The 16,247-nt window shown below is 53.7% G+C and overlaps 9 protein-coding genes across 9 annotated transcripts; 5 read left to right on the forward strand and 4 right to left on the reverse strand.

Moving 5' to 3' along the window:
- Positions 1 to 1,213: 1,213 nt before the first annotated feature.
- J4E87_006895 (uncharacterized protein) lies at positions 1,214 to 2,101 on the forward strand (the record flags this gene model as incomplete). The annotated part of the gene is made up of 2 exons (XM_049378496.1): positions 1,214 to 1,610; positions 1,677 to 2,101. The coding sequence occupies 2 exons, from the start codon at positions 1,214 to 1,216 to the stop codon at positions 2,099 to 2,101; spliced, it is 822 nt and encodes a 273-aa protein (XP_049231889.1).
- A 1,778-nt stretch (positions 2,102 to 3,879) lies between these two features.
- Positions 3,880 to 5,324, reverse strand: J4E87_006896 (uncharacterized protein; the record flags this gene model as incomplete). The annotated part of the gene is made up of 4 exons (XM_049378497.1): positions 3,880 to 4,628; positions 4,678 to 5,134; positions 5,183 to 5,241; positions 5,288 to 5,324. The coding sequence occupies 4 exons, from the start codon at positions 5,322 to 5,324 to the stop codon at positions 3,880 to 3,882; spliced, it is 1,302 nt and encodes a 433-aa protein (XP_049231890.1).
- A 305-nt stretch (positions 5,325 to 5,629) lies between these two features.
- On the forward strand, positions 5,630 to 7,285 carry J4E87_006897 (uncharacterized protein; the record flags this gene model as incomplete). The annotated part of the gene is made up of 1 exon (XM_049378498.1): positions 5,630 to 7,285. One exon carries the CDS (start codon positions 5,630 to 5,632, stop codon positions 7,283 to 7,285), a length of 1,656 nt encoding a protein of 551 aa, XP_049231891.1.
- Positions 7,286 to 7,483: 198 nt separating this feature from the next.
- Positions 7,484 to 8,631, reverse strand: J4E87_006898 (uncharacterized protein; the record flags this gene model as incomplete). Its single annotated transcript, XM_049378499.1, has 2 exons — positions 7,484 to 8,520; positions 8,607 to 8,631. 2 exons carry the CDS (start codon positions 8,629 to 8,631, stop codon positions 7,484 to 7,486), a joined length of 1,062 nt encoding a protein of 353 aa, XP_049231892.1.
- A 238-nt stretch (positions 8,632 to 8,869) lies between these two features.
- On the reverse strand, positions 8,870 to 9,554 carry J4E87_006899 (uncharacterized protein; the record flags this gene model as incomplete). Its single annotated transcript, XM_049378500.1, has 2 exons — positions 8,870 to 9,411; positions 9,470 to 9,554. 2 exons carry the CDS (start codon positions 9,552 to 9,554, stop codon positions 8,870 to 8,872), a joined length of 627 nt encoding a protein of 208 aa, XP_049231893.1.
- Positions 9,555 to 9,808: 254 nt separating this feature from the next.
- On the forward strand, positions 9,809 to 10,615 carry J4E87_006900 (uncharacterized protein; the record flags this gene model as incomplete). Its single annotated transcript, XM_049378501.1, has 1 exon — positions 9,809 to 10,615. One exon carries the CDS (start codon positions 9,809 to 9,811, stop codon positions 10,613 to 10,615), a length of 807 nt encoding a protein of 268 aa, XP_049231894.1.
- Positions 10,616 to 10,857: 242 nt separating this feature from the next.
- J4E87_006901 (uncharacterized protein) lies at positions 10,858 to 12,599 on the reverse strand (the record flags this gene model as incomplete). The annotated part of the gene is made up of 2 exons (XM_049378502.1): positions 10,858 to 12,483; positions 12,531 to 12,599. 2 exons carry the CDS (start codon positions 12,597 to 12,599, stop codon positions 10,858 to 10,860), a joined length of 1,695 nt encoding a protein of 564 aa, XP_049231895.1.
- Positions 12,600 to 12,759: 160 nt separating this feature from the next.
- On the forward strand, positions 12,760 to 14,174 carry J4E87_006902 (uncharacterized protein; the record flags this gene model as incomplete). The annotated part of the gene is made up of 2 exons (XM_049378503.1): positions 12,760 to 13,381; positions 13,429 to 14,174. 2 exons carry the CDS (start codon positions 12,760 to 12,762, stop codon positions 14,172 to 14,174), a joined length of 1,368 nt encoding a protein of 455 aa, XP_049231896.1.
- A 404-nt stretch (positions 14,175 to 14,578) lies between these two features.
- On the forward strand, positions 14,579 to 16,175 carry J4E87_006903 (uncharacterized protein; the record flags this gene model as incomplete). Its single annotated transcript, XM_049378504.1, has 2 exons — positions 14,579 to 14,684; positions 14,731 to 16,175. 2 exons carry the CDS (start codon positions 14,579 to 14,581, stop codon positions 16,173 to 16,175), a joined length of 1,551 nt encoding a protein of 516 aa, XP_049231897.1.
- Between the last annotated feature and the right edge of the window lie 72 nt (positions 16,176 to 16,247).

Consider the following 16,247-nt stretch of genomic DNA (forward strand, 5'->3'; position numbering starts at 1 on the left):
GGGCCTGCTGGATGGTGGATGTAGGTGAGCATTGTTGTAGGGGTGGTGTGCATGGATATTAGGGGTACGTGCGGCATGAGGAGCGTGGGCTTTTGCAAGTGCTTGCAGCAAACATGATGTGTAAACTCTGTGAAGAGGGGTCACGTATAATGAGCAATGTGAAGAGATCGGAGATCTTAGATCGCGTCAATCTACGAGAGCGTGATTGTGCCGAAACGCTGCGCTGGACGTAGTAGCCATATGGCGCGTGTGAATAAACTTCTGTGCATTAGACACGACTGTTGTCGTGCCATTGAATTGAGGTCGCCCCATATTCAGGTCGAACGCAGAAACATGACAGCCCTATCGTGACAGCCTCTTCCCTGGCAAAATTGAAATGTGATGCAGCGATTCAAGAGGATGTCAAGGATGCCATGCGAGTCCGTGCGGTGCTAATGATCTAACAGCCCTAAATGGCGTGGCATTCCAAATTCCACGCCAACATTCTAGAACCGGTAGCTTTCGCAATCCCATAACCGGTAACTTTTGCAGTCCCAAAAAAGATCGTTATGTTACACGCACGCTGAAAGATGCATTAGTCGCGACACGAGGACGATCGTGGCTGACTGGTTGTCGCACCTCGATTCGGTAGACGCGGGGAAGGAGGCTGAGGAGCCATCTCCGGATTCGTCGGCGGAAGAACAGAAGCGCCATGGGTACCCTGCAGCCCTGGAGGAAGCTGAAGGTTTAGCGCACGCAGTAACGTCTAACACATGGCAGCTGGGCAGCTTCCTCTCCTATTCGCCTCTCAGACAACACGCCATTTCAGCACAGTCGCTATGTCAGACCGACATTTGGTTAATGTGCTATCGTGCACTCTCAGCCAACCTTCAATTTGGGCTTCTATCGTGGCGCGCGCACCCAGCAGCGGCCGTTGCGTTGTTCAGCTACGTCGTGATGGCCGTTTGAGAGCCCATGAGAGCCCAAAGATAAGTCAGCGCTGTGCTGAAACGCCTCACTTCACCGAACGCTCTGACCATGACGCCTTGACATGCCGGCCGCACTGCTTGCAGTGGTGTCGTACTCATGTCAAACACGCTGTCTGTGTGAGAGGGTATGAAACAAAATAGATTTTTTCGGCCTTTTCCAAAGTCTTCATCCATCGTCCAGCTTTCTATAAAGACGGTCTTTCCGATAAAGACATTGCAATCATTATCTCAAACTCGTATCAAACATGTCGACCGTATCTCAAGGCGCAAAGGTTTACCTTATTCACACTACACAACATACTCGCCCTTTCTTGACGACTGTGCCTTTCATAGCACGTGATTTTGCTGCATGGGGACATCGTGTCGATCACCACCCTGCAGACTCGGCATACATCACTGAGATTCGATCCCGCGAGGATGTGGAACATATGAACCGCAAGGACCGCGGTGGAAGCCGGAGGACGAAGCTGATGGAAATATGGGCAACCGAAGCCGTCCGCAGAAAACGAAGGCAACGAAGAGAACCCCATGGCATTGAGATTGAAACATCGATAGCGGATGGCGGCTTCGGACCGCAAGATGCCAGGGTAAAGAAGACTGGTGATATGGTACAGGATGTCATCGATGGTGTGGCTTCATTTGGTTAGTGTGCACTATAGACCCCAATACGGTCATATGACATGAGTAAAGGTACTAACAAACTACAAGAAGCAAAGTACACAGCGACACCAATTCGGCAGAACATATCACCGGGATCTTCTCCTACCATCATCACCACATACACACGCCATCTCTTCGCCATTAGGTACACACCAAATGCACCTCTTCCATCATGGTCGAACCCCGACATCACGTACGCAGACCAAGTCATCTTGGAGTTCCACGACTACGAAGAGATCAGAAAGGAAGATCTAGTCCATGCGGTAAACAGCGCGATTGGCAAGAACGAAGGCAGAATGGGCAAAGTAGAAAGATGTCCAAGAACAGGCATGAAGCGAGTGATTCTATGGGTTGACGTCGCAGATGTCTTCTTCGGAGACGTAGTACAAGACGAGCGCAATGTGGAAGACAGAGATCCTGTGCCAAAGTACGAGAGGGGAGAGGGGCCGCCGGTGTATGCCGAAGAGAGATAGGCAGTCCGAACATATGATACCCAATGCATGCTCACGCACCTTCACACCAACCTGCCTCCAACTCTCTGACCTTGCAGTGTCTCGTCTTCTAATCATAGACCACCTCCCCTCTCCTGGGACCACCCCTTTGACTCCTCGCTCCCTCCGCCATCAGTCCTTGCATGTTCCTGACCCGCACCTCGGCCATGTACTCTTGTTGTTCTGCGCTCATGTGTCTGAACTCATTAGGGTTTCTTCTGAATCCAAAGGTCTTGTGTATGGCGTAACCCATGCAGACGAGTAGACCCGCACTCAACAGGATGAGGATGATGATGGCGCCCTCGGGGATCGCGTAGCCGGCGTCGCGCTTCGTGAGGGGAGAGGCGGTTGCGGTGTTGAGGATCGTGAAGAGGAGGATTGCGGTTGTGATTGAGAATGCCATGACTTGGATTGAGCTTGGCGTAGTTGCGAGAGGTGTCGATGAGGGTGTATATGGCGTGGATGTCGGGTAGTGTTCCGATCTCTGCCACTCTGGATGGGATCAAGACGTCCACGGGTGTGTAATAACGGTGAAGGAATCAAACGGAGGTAGTAGAAACGACGGAGCGAGGACGTAGAGTGCCTCTAGATGGCTGTGTTTGTTTCGCTGAAGATGCTGACAAAGAACAGATGAAGTGCCGTCCAGTATGACCTCGGGGTGTTCCAAGGTTTGGCAGTGAGTAAGTGAGTGAGTGAGTGAGTGAATGAGAGTGAAAGACCAGAACCCAAACAGTAGGCAACAGCACTTAAACAACAGACGCTTAGCCCCGTTCCAAAACAATTGACTCCACACAGACAGTGCCTTGCCATCATCCCTTCATCCTCTGTTGCCGTTATTTTGCGTGTGCACAGACCACGCCTTCGTACATTACCTCTTCCGACATAGCGCCCTTCCGCATCGGACGCTGGTTGGTCAACGGTGCGCAAGCGACCCACCCGACTTAGTCGTTTCCAAGGAGAAGACCCACTCTGCACGTGATTTTGCGAGCGGACCAATGAGAATGCACGAGGCTGATATGTGCGTGTCCTAAAATGGCATCCACGCATGGCTTGTGGCGTTGCAGGACCTGTGTACTGCTGACAGTGACCATGGAATATACGAGGATGACGCCCTGGAATTAGTGGACATGGATGCTGCAAATGTAACCGAAGTACTAGCTGCTACGTTTCTGCAGTCCATCGTCGTACTTGCCTACAATAAAGGACATAAAACTCAACCGAGTTTCTAACTTTTAACTCAGACTGGGACTTGGTAATGTTTCGCTCTGCTCCAAATACCCAATACTGTCAACGAGTGATAACTGCAGCACGGTTGGTGTCGACAAGTGTATCAAACGCGCTCGATCTTGGGACTGATTGTAGGCAAAGAAGTCTTACTAGATCTGAGACGAACATATTATTAGAAAAGAGAGTCCATTCTGATTATGAATTGGCGAGACAAGGGATAGAACCTACAACGAGGCAACGGCAAGCATACTTGCGCAATGCCATGGCAGTGTAATGCGAAGATCGAATCGATCTCGAATCGCATATCGCTACATAATCCGTGGCATGTAACTGTGCAAAAGCGAATGGATGAAAGCAGCCTTGAAAAAGTCATTTTATACTTACGCATTATGATGCCGTAGAAAAATGAATAAGCCCTAGAAGCCATGCAAGCCAATCTATAACCGCGACGGCTCCGCGCGTGTATAAATACGGAATGAACGTCGCCCTCCCAACGCCAAGACATGCATTCGTCAATCATACCATGCGACTCTCTACTGCGTCGCACATTGAGGACCCTCAGCCTCCTCGTCATCGTCTTCCCACTCAGCGCCACCTGCGCGTGGGTCTCCGCTGCCAGCACCGTAGTCCTCCATGTCGGCGTCCCATTCGACGTCGACCTCTTCCACCTCTTCGTGCTTTTCTTCGGGCTTGTCGTCCTTTGGTAGTGCGTCCCTGAGCTTCTGTACTGCCGCGTCGTTCTTCAGCCAGCCGTCCTCGGGGAATTCGACGTCGACTACTAGGTATAGATCGCCACGAGCGTCGCTGCGCTTGATAGGCATACCCTCGCCTTCAATCTTGAGGATTTGTCCTGGTCTCAGGACATTGCCGTCTGGTTGTTGTACATTGAGCTTAAGACCCCGTCCGTCGAGATGAGTGATGACTACGCGATTGAAGCCTGTGAGAGCCTCCACCAAGCTGACCTTCAACTCGGCCCTCAGATCTGCGCCTGCGCGCTCGAAGACGTCGTGTTGCGTCTCTGTAAGCGTGAAGATGATGTCGCCTGGCTCCTGGTCGGGTACTTGGTCTGCCTCTCCTGCAAGTACGATGCGTTCGCCTTGTCGCGCACCGCGGGGAATGTAAAGTTCGAGGACGTTCCTGGTCTCCACAACCTTCTTTCCCTTGCACTTCTTACAGCGATGCTTCTCGGGAATAACTTGGCCGGAACCTGAACAGTTGCCGCAAGGAACAGTCTCTTGGGTGACGAGCCCGGGGCCGACCTGGCGGAGGACTTGCTTGGCACCTGGGAGAGTTAGTATGTCTGGATGATGCGAGATGAAAGAGCGACGTACCGCGTCCGTTACAGACGGCACAAGAGTTGCTCTTGGCGCCCTGCTTTCCTCCGCTGCCCTTGCACATGTTGCAGATGATGTTCTTGGTGCTGGAGAACTTGGTCGTCTTGCCCTTGTACAGCTCCTCCAGGCTGACCTCGTACTCCTGCTCTACCGACCGTCCTTTCCGTGGCACGTTTCGTCCACCGGGCATGCCTCCCATGCCGCCCATTCCAGGCATTCCGCCAAATCCACCCATTCCGCCGAACATTTGCGCAAAGATGTCGTCGATGTCCGGGCCTTCGCCGCCCATACCGCCTCGGGACGGGTCGAAGGCAGCCATGCCGTGGGTGTCGTACATGTGTCGCTTGTCATCGTCGGAGAGGATCTCGTAGGCTTGTTTCGCGGCCTTGAAGCGGGTCTCGGCCTCTGCGCGGTCATCTTCTGCGACCTTGTCGGGGTGATGTGCTAGCGCAGCCTATCCAGGTCAGAATGGGTCGCCCTTGCGTTGTTGTTGCTTACGAACCTTGTGGTATGCCTTCTTGATCTCGATCTTGCTTGCGCCCTTTTCGATCTCGAGGACCTCTGTTCGCGTTAGTAATGTTTCCAATATGCAGACGAGCGTACGTACCGTAAAGGTCGATTTCTTCATCCACTGGAGGTGGCATCGTGTTAGTGAGAGTCGTGTCGTAGTAGACTAGAGGTACAAACTTTTGTGTTGTTGTTGGGTTGGGCGTGGGTAATTGGGAAGCAGACAAACTGGTCCAAAGTATGTACAAGAATAAAGCGAGATACAGCGACGTAAAGGGCCTCGTCCAGTGGGAGTGAAGGCAACAAAGTTTCTCCAGATTTGTCGATCGCAGGCAGGTAATGCGGGCCAAATTGTTAGCAGGCGGCGCCCCCACTAACGTCGAATCCCTGCACGTCATTTTCAACCGCGAACTCGAACCCTTTGCGTCGCATCAACACCGCCATGTCGTTTTCCTTCCTCCGCCCACGACTGTCACAGTACACGTGCCGGTCATGTCTACTTCGCCTTTCACGCGCCTCGCGACGTCCAATCTCTTCGAACACCTACCACATCAAAGAAAATAGTGCTAAAGCCGATGCAAAGGCCGCCGTACCAACATCTCCCGCACGGACGCGTTTCGCGCCTTCACCAACCGGCTACCTCCATCTTGGGTCACTCCGGACGGCGCTGTTCAATTACCTCCTCGCGAAACGGACAGGCGGCCAATTCCTACTCCGGATAGAAGATACAGACCAGAAACGCACAATACCCGACGCCGAGCAGCGACTGTTCGACGATCTACGATGGGCAGGACTGCAGTGGGATGAAGGGCCAGAGGTTGGAGGTCCGTATGGTCCGTATAAGCAGTCAGAGAGGAGCGCGATATACAGGGAATATGCGCACCAACTGCTAGAGTCAGGTCATGCATACCGCTGTTTCTGTTCCTCTGAGCGCTTGAACGCTTTGGCGGAACACAGACACAAGCTCGGCATCGCAACCGACTACGACCGCACATGCGCCCCGCCCGCAATATCCAAAGAAGAGAGTGACGAAAGAGCGCACAAAGGCGAGGCGCACACCATACGTCTCAAAGTCCCAGACCAGTACCCGACATACAAAGACCGCATCTATGGCACTTTCAGGCCCCTCAAGAGACGCGGCCATGTCACCGAATCCGCATACGAAGATCCAATTCTCCTCAAGTCCGATGGCCTCCCTACATACCACCTCGCCAACGTAGTAGACGACCACCTCATGAAGATCACGCACGTAATCCGAGGAAGCGAATGGATGCCCAGCACGCCAAAGCACATCGCCATGTACCAAGCCTTCGGGTGGACACCCCCAGAGTTCGCCCACGTCGGCCTCCTCGTCGACGAGAACGGCAACAAGCTCAGCAAGCGAAACTTCGACACCGACATCACCGCCTTCAAAGAGATGGAAATCTTCCCCGAGACCCTCACCAACTTCGCCGCGCTACTCGGATGGAGCCACAAGGAAAAGAGCGATGTCATGGACCTGAAAACACTAATTGATAACTTCAGCCTCAAATTCACAAAAGGCAACACGACCGTCACATTCGGCAAAATGCAATTCCTCCAACGCAAACACGCCCTGCAACGCGCCTCAGCCGGCGGCCCCGCCCTCGAAGAAATGGTCCGCAACGTCTCTAAACTGCTCACCTCCCCCGAATCGCCCTACCAAGATTGGAAGTCCATCATCGGAAGCCCCTTCCCCGAAGACTACATCCGATCCATCATAACCGCCGACGCAGAAAACTACACAAACGCAAACGAGTTCCTGTACCGCAACTCCTTCTTCTTCACGCCCCTACGACCATTTGATAAGCAGCCGCCCATGTCGACGACTTCCGATATACCCATGCGCGCGCAGATGCTAGCACGAATTGAAGAAAAAGACTGGGATAAGGAGAATTTGATGCAGAAGGTGCATGAGATGATTGATGGGAGGCCCGAGGGGAAGAAGGGGGCGAAGGATGTGTATCATTATCTGAGGAAGACGATTACGGGGCAGGAGCAGGGCATGCGGTTGTACGATATCTTTGTGATCCTGGGTAGGACGGAGACGCTGAAGAGACTGGGGCTGTTGGTCAATTAGAAGGGTGTGTAATTGCGAAAGTGTAACAATAGTGTACAAGAAACGAGGTCATGACTATACTTGTTAGTTCATTTTCCTGCATTGCTACGATGAACTCATTGACTTCAATTCGTGATATCATCCCACCCTGATCTATTCATTTACGCCCTTGAACGCCTTGCCATGCCATGCTTTCCACAGTTGACCACGTTGTCATGTCTAGGAAGTCTCCATCTCAACCTCCTGGCTCTTGACCTCCCCGCCATCCGCAAGACCAAACACCTTATCCTTGACCTTCGCCGCTAGCAGTCCCATGTCCTCTTCACGAGCAATCTTGCTTCCCGCCGCACCCAGCTTGGTCAACTGGTTCTTGCTTTCGTTGTTCGTCGCGTATCCCGCTCCACCCTTGAAGCGCTTGCTGGCGTTGTTCTCTTGCTGCATTTTGCGGGCGAGGTCGGAGATCTGCTTGGTGCCGTAGTCGCGGTTGGAGATAAGGGGCGATGATGAGAGTGTTTGCACCCAGTACTTGTTCCATAGCGCTTCTAGGAGCTTGGCGTCAAGCGAAGACTTGTAGTGCGACACTTCCAGGGAGTAGTAATGGTTTGCATGTGCACCAAAGTCCTCAATCTTGCCGAGCGGAATAGTCTCAAAGCCATCGCTCTCCGCGCCACTCACGTTCTTGGAGCCGCCACCCGCTTTCGCTTGGTTCTCGACGTACTCTGTGGAGTATGTGCGGAAGGCGCCGATTTCGACTTTGCCCGCGGAGACGGTTCGATCGGGGTCGATGACGATGGCGCAGAAGGGGTCTTGGAACATTTGCTGCGTCTTCTGTGTATTGACGTCGATGCCGGAGAGCCAGCAGCCGTAGCCGGGATGTGAGTGGTACCAGCCGACGGCGTTCTCCATCTGGCCTTGTTCTCGTGCGCGCTGCAGGAACTCTACCATGTACTCGTTTGCCTCGTCTTGTGCGTTGACTCGTGTCTCTGTTCCTTCGACTGGTAACCGGAATGCATCGGTGACGACAAATGTGTGTGCTTCAATCTTGCCTAGCATTAGGCCCATGACTTCGATTGAGCCGCCCGAGCGCGCGTGCATGACCATCTTGAGGAGGGCGATGGCCGAGATGCGGACGGAGGTGAAGTAGTTGGGGTCGGTTCGCCATGGGTGCGCGTCGTTGATTGCTTTCTGTGCGGAGGCTGAGTAGTTGTAGAGGGCGTCTTTGCTGGGGTCGACGAGCTTGACGGAGTTCTCGAGCTCTGGCATGTTTGTTAGCCATGCGACAGATGCGGGGTATATTGTTATAAAGATAGACACAGTACGAATGGAAGCGGATCGATCTTACCCCAGGTCTTCAATGCGGTCCCCATGGTTGAAGACAGCGTAGGCTTGTTTGGGTGAGTTTGGTGTTTTGGTGGGGAGGCGAGGTAGCTGTATGCTTGTTGCGGGGAGCTCTAGCGCCAAGAGATACAAGGCATCAGCGAGCAAGCGGGCAGTCTACAGGAAGGTGAGATGAAGTGAAAACAGTCTATTGCGCTAAACGCTGAGATCCATGTCGCATATGGCCACTGGATAGAACAAGTGTGACGCCAGGGTGCTCCATCATCGCTACTTCTTCCGCCGCGACTGATCTTCCCACCCCGACTTCTCATTCATCCTCCGCGCCTCATCCTCCATCTTCTTGACCCATCGCTTAGTCAACTCCTCATTCTCCTTGCGCAGTTTCTCCTTTTCCTGCTCCGCCATATTGAGTTGCAGGTTCAGCGCAACCATCTCATCGTGCACCTCCTCCACAAGTCTCCCCTTGCCCTTGAGCTCCTCGGCTCTATCCTTGCCCCGCCTTTCCAGTGCTGTTCGCGCCTTCTCAAGTTGTTCTATGCGCTGCTTCTGTTGTGTGTCCGAGGCTTTGAGGGCGCCGAGCTCGGCAGTAATACTACTCAGTTGCGTTTCGAGATCACCGCGCGTGCGCTGAGTGATGGCAAGTTCGGAGCGGAGTTGCGCGACAGCGGACGGAGAAGCTACATCGGTTGTCGCTGCGCCTTTGCCCTTTGACGGGATGGCTTTGGTAGATGCGCTGGCTGCGGGTGTGGGCTCCTCCGCGGAGGATGTCTGGGTTGACAACTGCGCGGTATTGTCGGCGAGCCTGGTATCTATGGACATCAGCATCTTCTCGTAGCACTGCGCGTCTCGCATAGGCAGATAACATACAGGCGTTGATGTACTGCTCATGCGCTTTCTCTCTCGCGTCACGCGCATCGAGTGCAGACAAATATTCCGCCAGAGAGTTACTCATGGCGGCAGGTAAAGTTGCGCGAGATCAAGGAATGTACAAGTCGTCTTTATCGCTATCATGGTGGTTTGCTACGTGAGCAGGCTGAAGATGGTCACCATGGACGATTGCGGAGGTCGTCACTGCTCCGATTCGACTCGACCCCTGCTAGCGTCGATCTCGGGAAGCTTCGGTCTTGAATATCGCATGTTGCAGCAACAAAGTCAAACTTCTCTCCCGTTCAATTGATTCTTACGACGCGCCGTCAATCGCTCAAGATGCCGCCAACACACATCTCCGGCACCTCACGAGCCCTCTACCGTGTCTTCATCGCTCCGAACCTACGCAACACAACTTCCATCCCACTTCTCTACGCCCCAGCATTTGCGCCGACATCGTCTCCCACCTCCCTCTCCTCGTCCACACCCAGTCTCACGAGCCGGACCTCCACCCGCGGCATAAAGTACACGAAGGACACACGCCGCCATGCCATCTCCGACTACTACGTCATCGACCAAGCCATCGAAGCCGACATCATCAACCTCGTAGACGAAGAGGGCGTTTTCCACAACAACGTCCCACTCGACGAGGCGCTGACGAGTTTCAACAAAGTCACACACCACCTCGTACAAATGACCCCAGGGAAATACGACGAGGATGGAAACCTAGACCCGAACAGCCTCCCAACATGCCGCGTCATCTCGAAAATCGATCTCCGCGCACAACACCAGAAGAAGCTCGAGACGCTCCGACGGCAAGCCAAGGGCCAGGGCACGGGACCTGCTACAAAGTCGTTAGAACTGAACTGGGCGATAGCAGCGGGCGATCTGAAGCACAGGCTGGTGGCCATGAAGAAGTTTCTGAAGGAGGGGCGCAAGGTCGAGGTTACGCTCGGGCCGAAGAAGCATGGAAGGAAGGCGACTGAGCAAGAAGCGAACGCGGTTTTCAAGGCAATTGAGAACGCGGTGGCGGATTGTAAGGGAGCTCGAGAGACTAAGAGGGAGGGTGAGGTTGGCGGAATCATGACCGTCATGTATGAAGGTAAGAAGGTGGAGAAGAAGGAGGGCGATGATGAGGCGGCTTGAGAGAACTTCGAGATGAGAAGGACAAGCAAACCTAGGGAAACCCTTGCCATGTGCTCCTGAGGCAAATGCCGAGCCGCGGATGATGGGAATGTGGGCTGAAGATGCAAGAGGGGGTGGTAAGGAAGAGCACGTGAGCATTTTCCGTGCCATGTAGTATACTGTACAACACAACCCACCTACACGTGGTGTAACGATTCATGAACATCTATAGATACACTGTACAGTAAACACGATGAAAAGCTTCATATCCTCTTCTCCTCCTTGACCGGCTCAGTCTTCGTCTCAACCTCAGTTGGAACATCAACCTCTGGAATCTCATCCTCAACAGCCTCGAGCTCCGCAGCCTCGGTATCTACCTCCGCCCTCTTAGCCTCGAGCACCTGCTCACACACCCTCATCTCTTCCCTTGCTTTCTTCTGGCCAGCAACATCGCGCTTAAGCGAAGCGACAGTGTTCTTTTGCCTGGCTACTTCAAGCTTAGCCTCCAAAATCAGCAGCTCAGCGTCCGAGACATAAGTTCTCTGGTCACTGGCTAGTTCAAGCTGCTCATCCGCGCTCGCTTCGTTACCGGCTAGACGCAAGGCTGCGGAGCGGTGCTCGTGGATCTGGGCCGCGAGCAGTGCGGCCTCGTACTCTACCTCATGTTTCTGCACTTCGAGTTCACGGACCTCGATCATGAGTTCTTCAGACTTTACGGGCGAGGTTTCCAGAGTCCCGCCGGGCCCGGCGAGGTCTTGTTTTGTGTTGATTTGGTAGGTCAACATCTGCAGACGAGGGAAGGATTCAGTGTTGGCGTCGTTGAGGTAGTCGGCGAAAGAGTGGCCGGTCCTTTCAGCGAATTGCAGTTCTTTGGCTTCGGCAAGGAGGTTGTAGGCGGACACGGTAAGCTCGTTGCGCTTGGGTCCTTGGGGGAGGGACTCGGCGTAGGCGTAGCGGGTTCCTGCTACGTTCTCGTAGATATCGGCGCGGATGGTATCCTTTTCCTTAGGGTCGGAAAGGGAGAGTTCACGGAATTCTTCCCAGCCGATGGTCGATTCGAGCTCTGTGGGTGGCGATGATCGGATGAGGCTCTTGTGCCAGGGCTGGAGAGCCTTGTGTGTGAGGTCTTCCTCGTGGGAGAGGAGTATGTTGTGCAGGGCGTCGCGCTCGATGATGACGCGGGACAGCTCGAGAAGGTTCTTGACGTCGATTTCTTCCCATGTGAGTGTTTGCTCGCCGCGATCCATCTCCGCTAATGCTTGCTCTAACATAGGTCGCTCTTCCAGTGTTACCATCAAGCTCCTGCCCCTGCCCAGCAATTTCTCGTGGTACTTTAGGGTGTCACCTAGTAACCTCACAGACGGGCTCTCAATCTCCATTGCGTTGTCCACAATGATCAGCTCGCCTTTTCGGAACCGGTATGACAGTGCCGTCCGCCATGCGAGGTCGTAGATCTTCTTGGGCAACTCAGTTGCGAAGTCGCGAGGCTTGGGACCAAATGCGACACCTCCACCCCTCAGCATGGGCGACTTCTTGTCTCCCAGGCGAGCGCGACCTGTTCCCTTTTGCGGTCTAACCTTCCTGCGGGAACCTCTGACTTCATACCTAGTCTTGGTAGAAGCCGTACCTAACCGTGTACTATCGCCCTCGTAAACGACCGCGCGGTGTAATATGTCTCGTCGGGTGGGTAGGTAGAGATGGTTTGCAGGGTATTGTTCGAATCGGAGCGGTTCGAGGGAGGGGAATCGGTGGATGGTCGCCAGCACAGACTGCTCTTCAAAAGGCTTGACGGGCACATATCCGGATTTCGGAGTGCTTATAGAAGCTAGTGTCGCCTGAGAGGGCGCAGATGTGGTGATTGAGCGGGTGGTGGGCGTGCATAGAGATTTCTTGACGACGTTAGCATGTCGCATACAGTGACGGCGAGGTAACGTACGGCACAGCGCGTGCATAGCGCATTTGGCCGCACCGAAAGCCTTCTCAATTGGTGTGTGGCGCCACGCATGGGCGCGGATATCCTCGTGGAAGCCATGCCGGTCGTCGTGGTTCAATTGTTCCAGTCGTCGGAGTTGGAGGCGGAGGTCTACGAAAAGCCGCTAGTGTGATCATCACCACATTTTCCAGCGGCACCATCGCTCTTGAACATCGTCGAGACCATCAACACCATGGCCTCCACGCCCACCCTGCGCCAATTCAGCGCGTGTCTGAGATGCGTGCGACAATTGCCAAGCGCCAATGGCACCCGCCGACTCCTCTCCACCTCGGCGGTCGCCCGTGAAGAGGTGCAGACACAACCCACGAATGCGACTCCCCCTCCACCGCCGTCGAACCCTCCGGAAGGCGCTGCTCAAAAGGCCGGCTCTCAAGATACCCCGGAATACATGCAAAAATGGGGCACGCTAGACCCCCAGATGGTGGAGAACAAGAAGCAGGAGCGCCGATTGCTGCGGAGAGAACATGTGCAACCCGTTGGATCCCGTCGTCGCCGTGCTGCCCTTCGTCGGTCGACCCTGCAAAAGACCGACGAGGTCCCATTCGAACAGCTACCGTACCAATGCTTCCAGGAGGCGAGGAAGGTCTTGTTGGAAGACAGGCAGGAGAAGATTAAGGAAATCAAGGTTCAGCAGGAGCGGATAAAGAACCTAATGGCGCAAGACGCAAGCATCAGTGGAGGCCCGGCAGCCAAGGAGCACAGACTGCGGAGCATGAGGAAGCACCTGAACGACCTGATTATTCTGGCCGACATCAACGACCCGGTTGTGAAGCGGAAGTTCGAGGACGGACAGAGTGCGTTATGCCAATATGCTCTCTGCCGACATGACTGACTTGCGAAGGTGACATGAACAAGCCCATCTACCGCTATCTTGCCGACAGGAAATGGCGCCAGTACAAGCGTCTCGTGCTCGAACAACGCGTTACGCAACTTGCCATAATTCCAGATCTGCTCCCGTCTCTCGACTTGGTTGCAGACATCGATCTTGGCTTTGGACGAAAGCCAGTTGCACCCGGTGACTTCGTAGACTCCGCCATCAGCGAAAAGATGCCTCGACTCAACGTTCAAACCTTCACACCTGGTGAGAAGCTCGTCACTGTGGTCGTAGTAGACGCAGACGTGCCAGTCCCAGAGAAAGACAGCTTCACCTACCGATGCCACTTGATCGCCTCCAACATCTCCATCTCGCCTAACAGCACCTCGATACCACTCCAGCGTATCGCCCAAGAGGACCAAAAGACAGAGGATCTCAGTGCCAAGAAGATCGCACTATCCTGGTTAGCACCATGGGCTCACAAAGGAGCGCCTTACCACCGCCTAGGTATCTTCGTCCTCGAGCAGCATGACAACCAGCCGCTTGACGTCACCAAGGTCAACAAGGCCAAGCGCATGGGATTCAACCTTCGTAGCTTTGCCGATTCGAACAAGTTGAGCGCAATCACTGCTACGCTGTTCAGGACGAAGTGGGACGAGAGCATGGAGGGTGTCATGGAGCGTAATGGTCTGAAGGATCAGATCGCTGTAGAGTTCAAGAGGAAGAGAGTGGAGCCACTGCCCTACAAGAGGCGCACTGAGCGCATGCGGTGAGGTGGATGAGGTTGCACGTAGTGAGTGCATGTAGTCATGTAAGCCATATGTACAATACGATGACCTGACAGCTGCAAGTCCAAGTTGTCAGCATGATATGTACAACAAGAGCATTGAATGCGACAATAAAGCGGTAGCATTGTTTACCAGCCCAGACTTTCCGCGTGGGATGTTGCGCAGTGGCTGCCTTTGATGGTGGCCGCTCTTTCCAACCTCACGTACGGGGATGCTTCCTTCCTTGCCTCACACACGCGCGCTTGGAGCTCGACCCTTCTTTCTTCTGCCGGACATGCCTTGCCTGTTTTTCTTGACAACCGCAGGAATCGCCATCAACACATCTCCAATTGTCGCTTCAACTACGCTTGTCTCCTTTACTCGCCCCAGGTGCCGCACTCACGCCCATCATGACGCAGAATGCACCTTCCGTTCCAAATTTTCTTCCGTCCCAACAGCAGATAGCGCTTGCCCTTGCGGTTGTTCGAAGTAAGCCAGCTGGGATGCAGGTACGAGGTGAGTTCTAACTTTCCGAATCATGCACGCCTTCTGACATGGCTAGACTATGTCCTGCAACTGCGTGCTCAGATCAGGCCCGGCCCAGACCCGAGGGAACGAGACGATTCCGACTGCTACATTGATCAGGTCGCCTACTGGAAGGAGCGATGCCAACAGGCTGAGGACGAATGCGACAAGCTTCGGGGCATCAATATCAAACTCGAACGATCAAATCACCTATTGTCGAGCCTCTCTAGGCCTGTCCCCAATACCGACCCGAGCATGCTTGAGGCGCCGACTGTATCGCCAAAGAGATCTAAGCCATCGAGACAAGCACAGAAACAATGCCTACAACCGGCCGCTGCTGCCCAAGAGACCATCGAGAATGATATGGACTTCTTGGATGTGCTGGGTAAGGACGGCTCGAATCTCACGGAAGCGTTGTATACTACACACTCGCTATGCAGGAGTGACGAGCCGAACACCGATACACTTTGCCACAATTTAGTGAAAATTGCTTCAAGTATCGGCAAGGTCATACGCATAGTCGCTCAGAACTACGAGCAACTGTCGCGTCGAGGGCGAAGGACACTGGAAGCCATGTCGTTGGACCAAGACAAATCCGATTTTGCCATCGCCCTATCCGTCTGCGCGAGAGCTTTCATGTCCTTACTTGTCGGTACCAACAAACTTATGGAGGCAAAAGCAGATGCACGCCTCGCGAGTTTGATCGTTTGCGAAGTGGCAGATATGTTCAACTCAGGATTGCAATCAATCGAGGCCTCAGCGCGAAGGACAGCGCAAACTTTCCTGTCGCAACCACTTTCGCCAAAGAAGACCAAAACCAAGACGCCACCTTCTATCATCAAGGAGTCGCCGCCGGCCAGGGCAGTCGCCCACTTGCTGATCAGTCTCCTTGGATTCCTTGAGAAGACCGATCCCGTGCATCAGAAGATCTTCGATGGCTTCGTTTTTGTTTTGTTCGAACGTGTTGGCAAGAGATTGTATTACTTCACATTTGGACAGCACCGTAGCACTTCCATCGAAGGCAACATCCTACCGCCATCTGAGACGAGAGATGAGACAGAAGAGATAACGCGAGATACCGATGCCCTTGGAACGCGCCTGGAAGTCAAAGCTCTTGTGTTGATACTTGAACGTGCCATGGGGCTAGCTCCAAACCATATGAATCCCCAAAATGCTCGCCCAAGCCAGTCCTCAAATCGCCCGGTCCGTACATTGAGCACCAAAACTCCCGTCACGAGTACCAGGGCGCGCCTAAGTCCGCTTGCAAAAGATCGCTTGCAACGAACACTCGTTGCATGTATGTATGGAAATAATACGAACGATGAGTTTCTGGACGTTCTCACGAAGCCGCTGCCAGGCATGCGGCTGAGCTCACTACAAAATGTGGCTAAAATCGACGACAAAGATGTGGAGACTTGGTATAAAGAGGAGATTTGGCGACTTGTTGGTTGGGATGTACTAGCCAGAGAGGGCTCGTGGTGAGACTATTGTAAGGAATGTGAGAAGTGCAATGAAGCTATGTAATTATCTACGATGGATTTCTGGAGATAACAT

This window comes from Alternaria ethzedia (genome assembly GCF_023757985.1).
Source record: "Alternaria ethzedia strain BMP 0044 chromosome Unknown scaffold_17, whole genome shotgun sequence".
In the NCBI taxonomy this organism is placed as follows: domain Eukaryota; kingdom Fungi; phylum Ascomycota; class Dothideomycetes; order Pleosporales; family Pleosporaceae; genus Alternaria; species Alternaria ethzedia.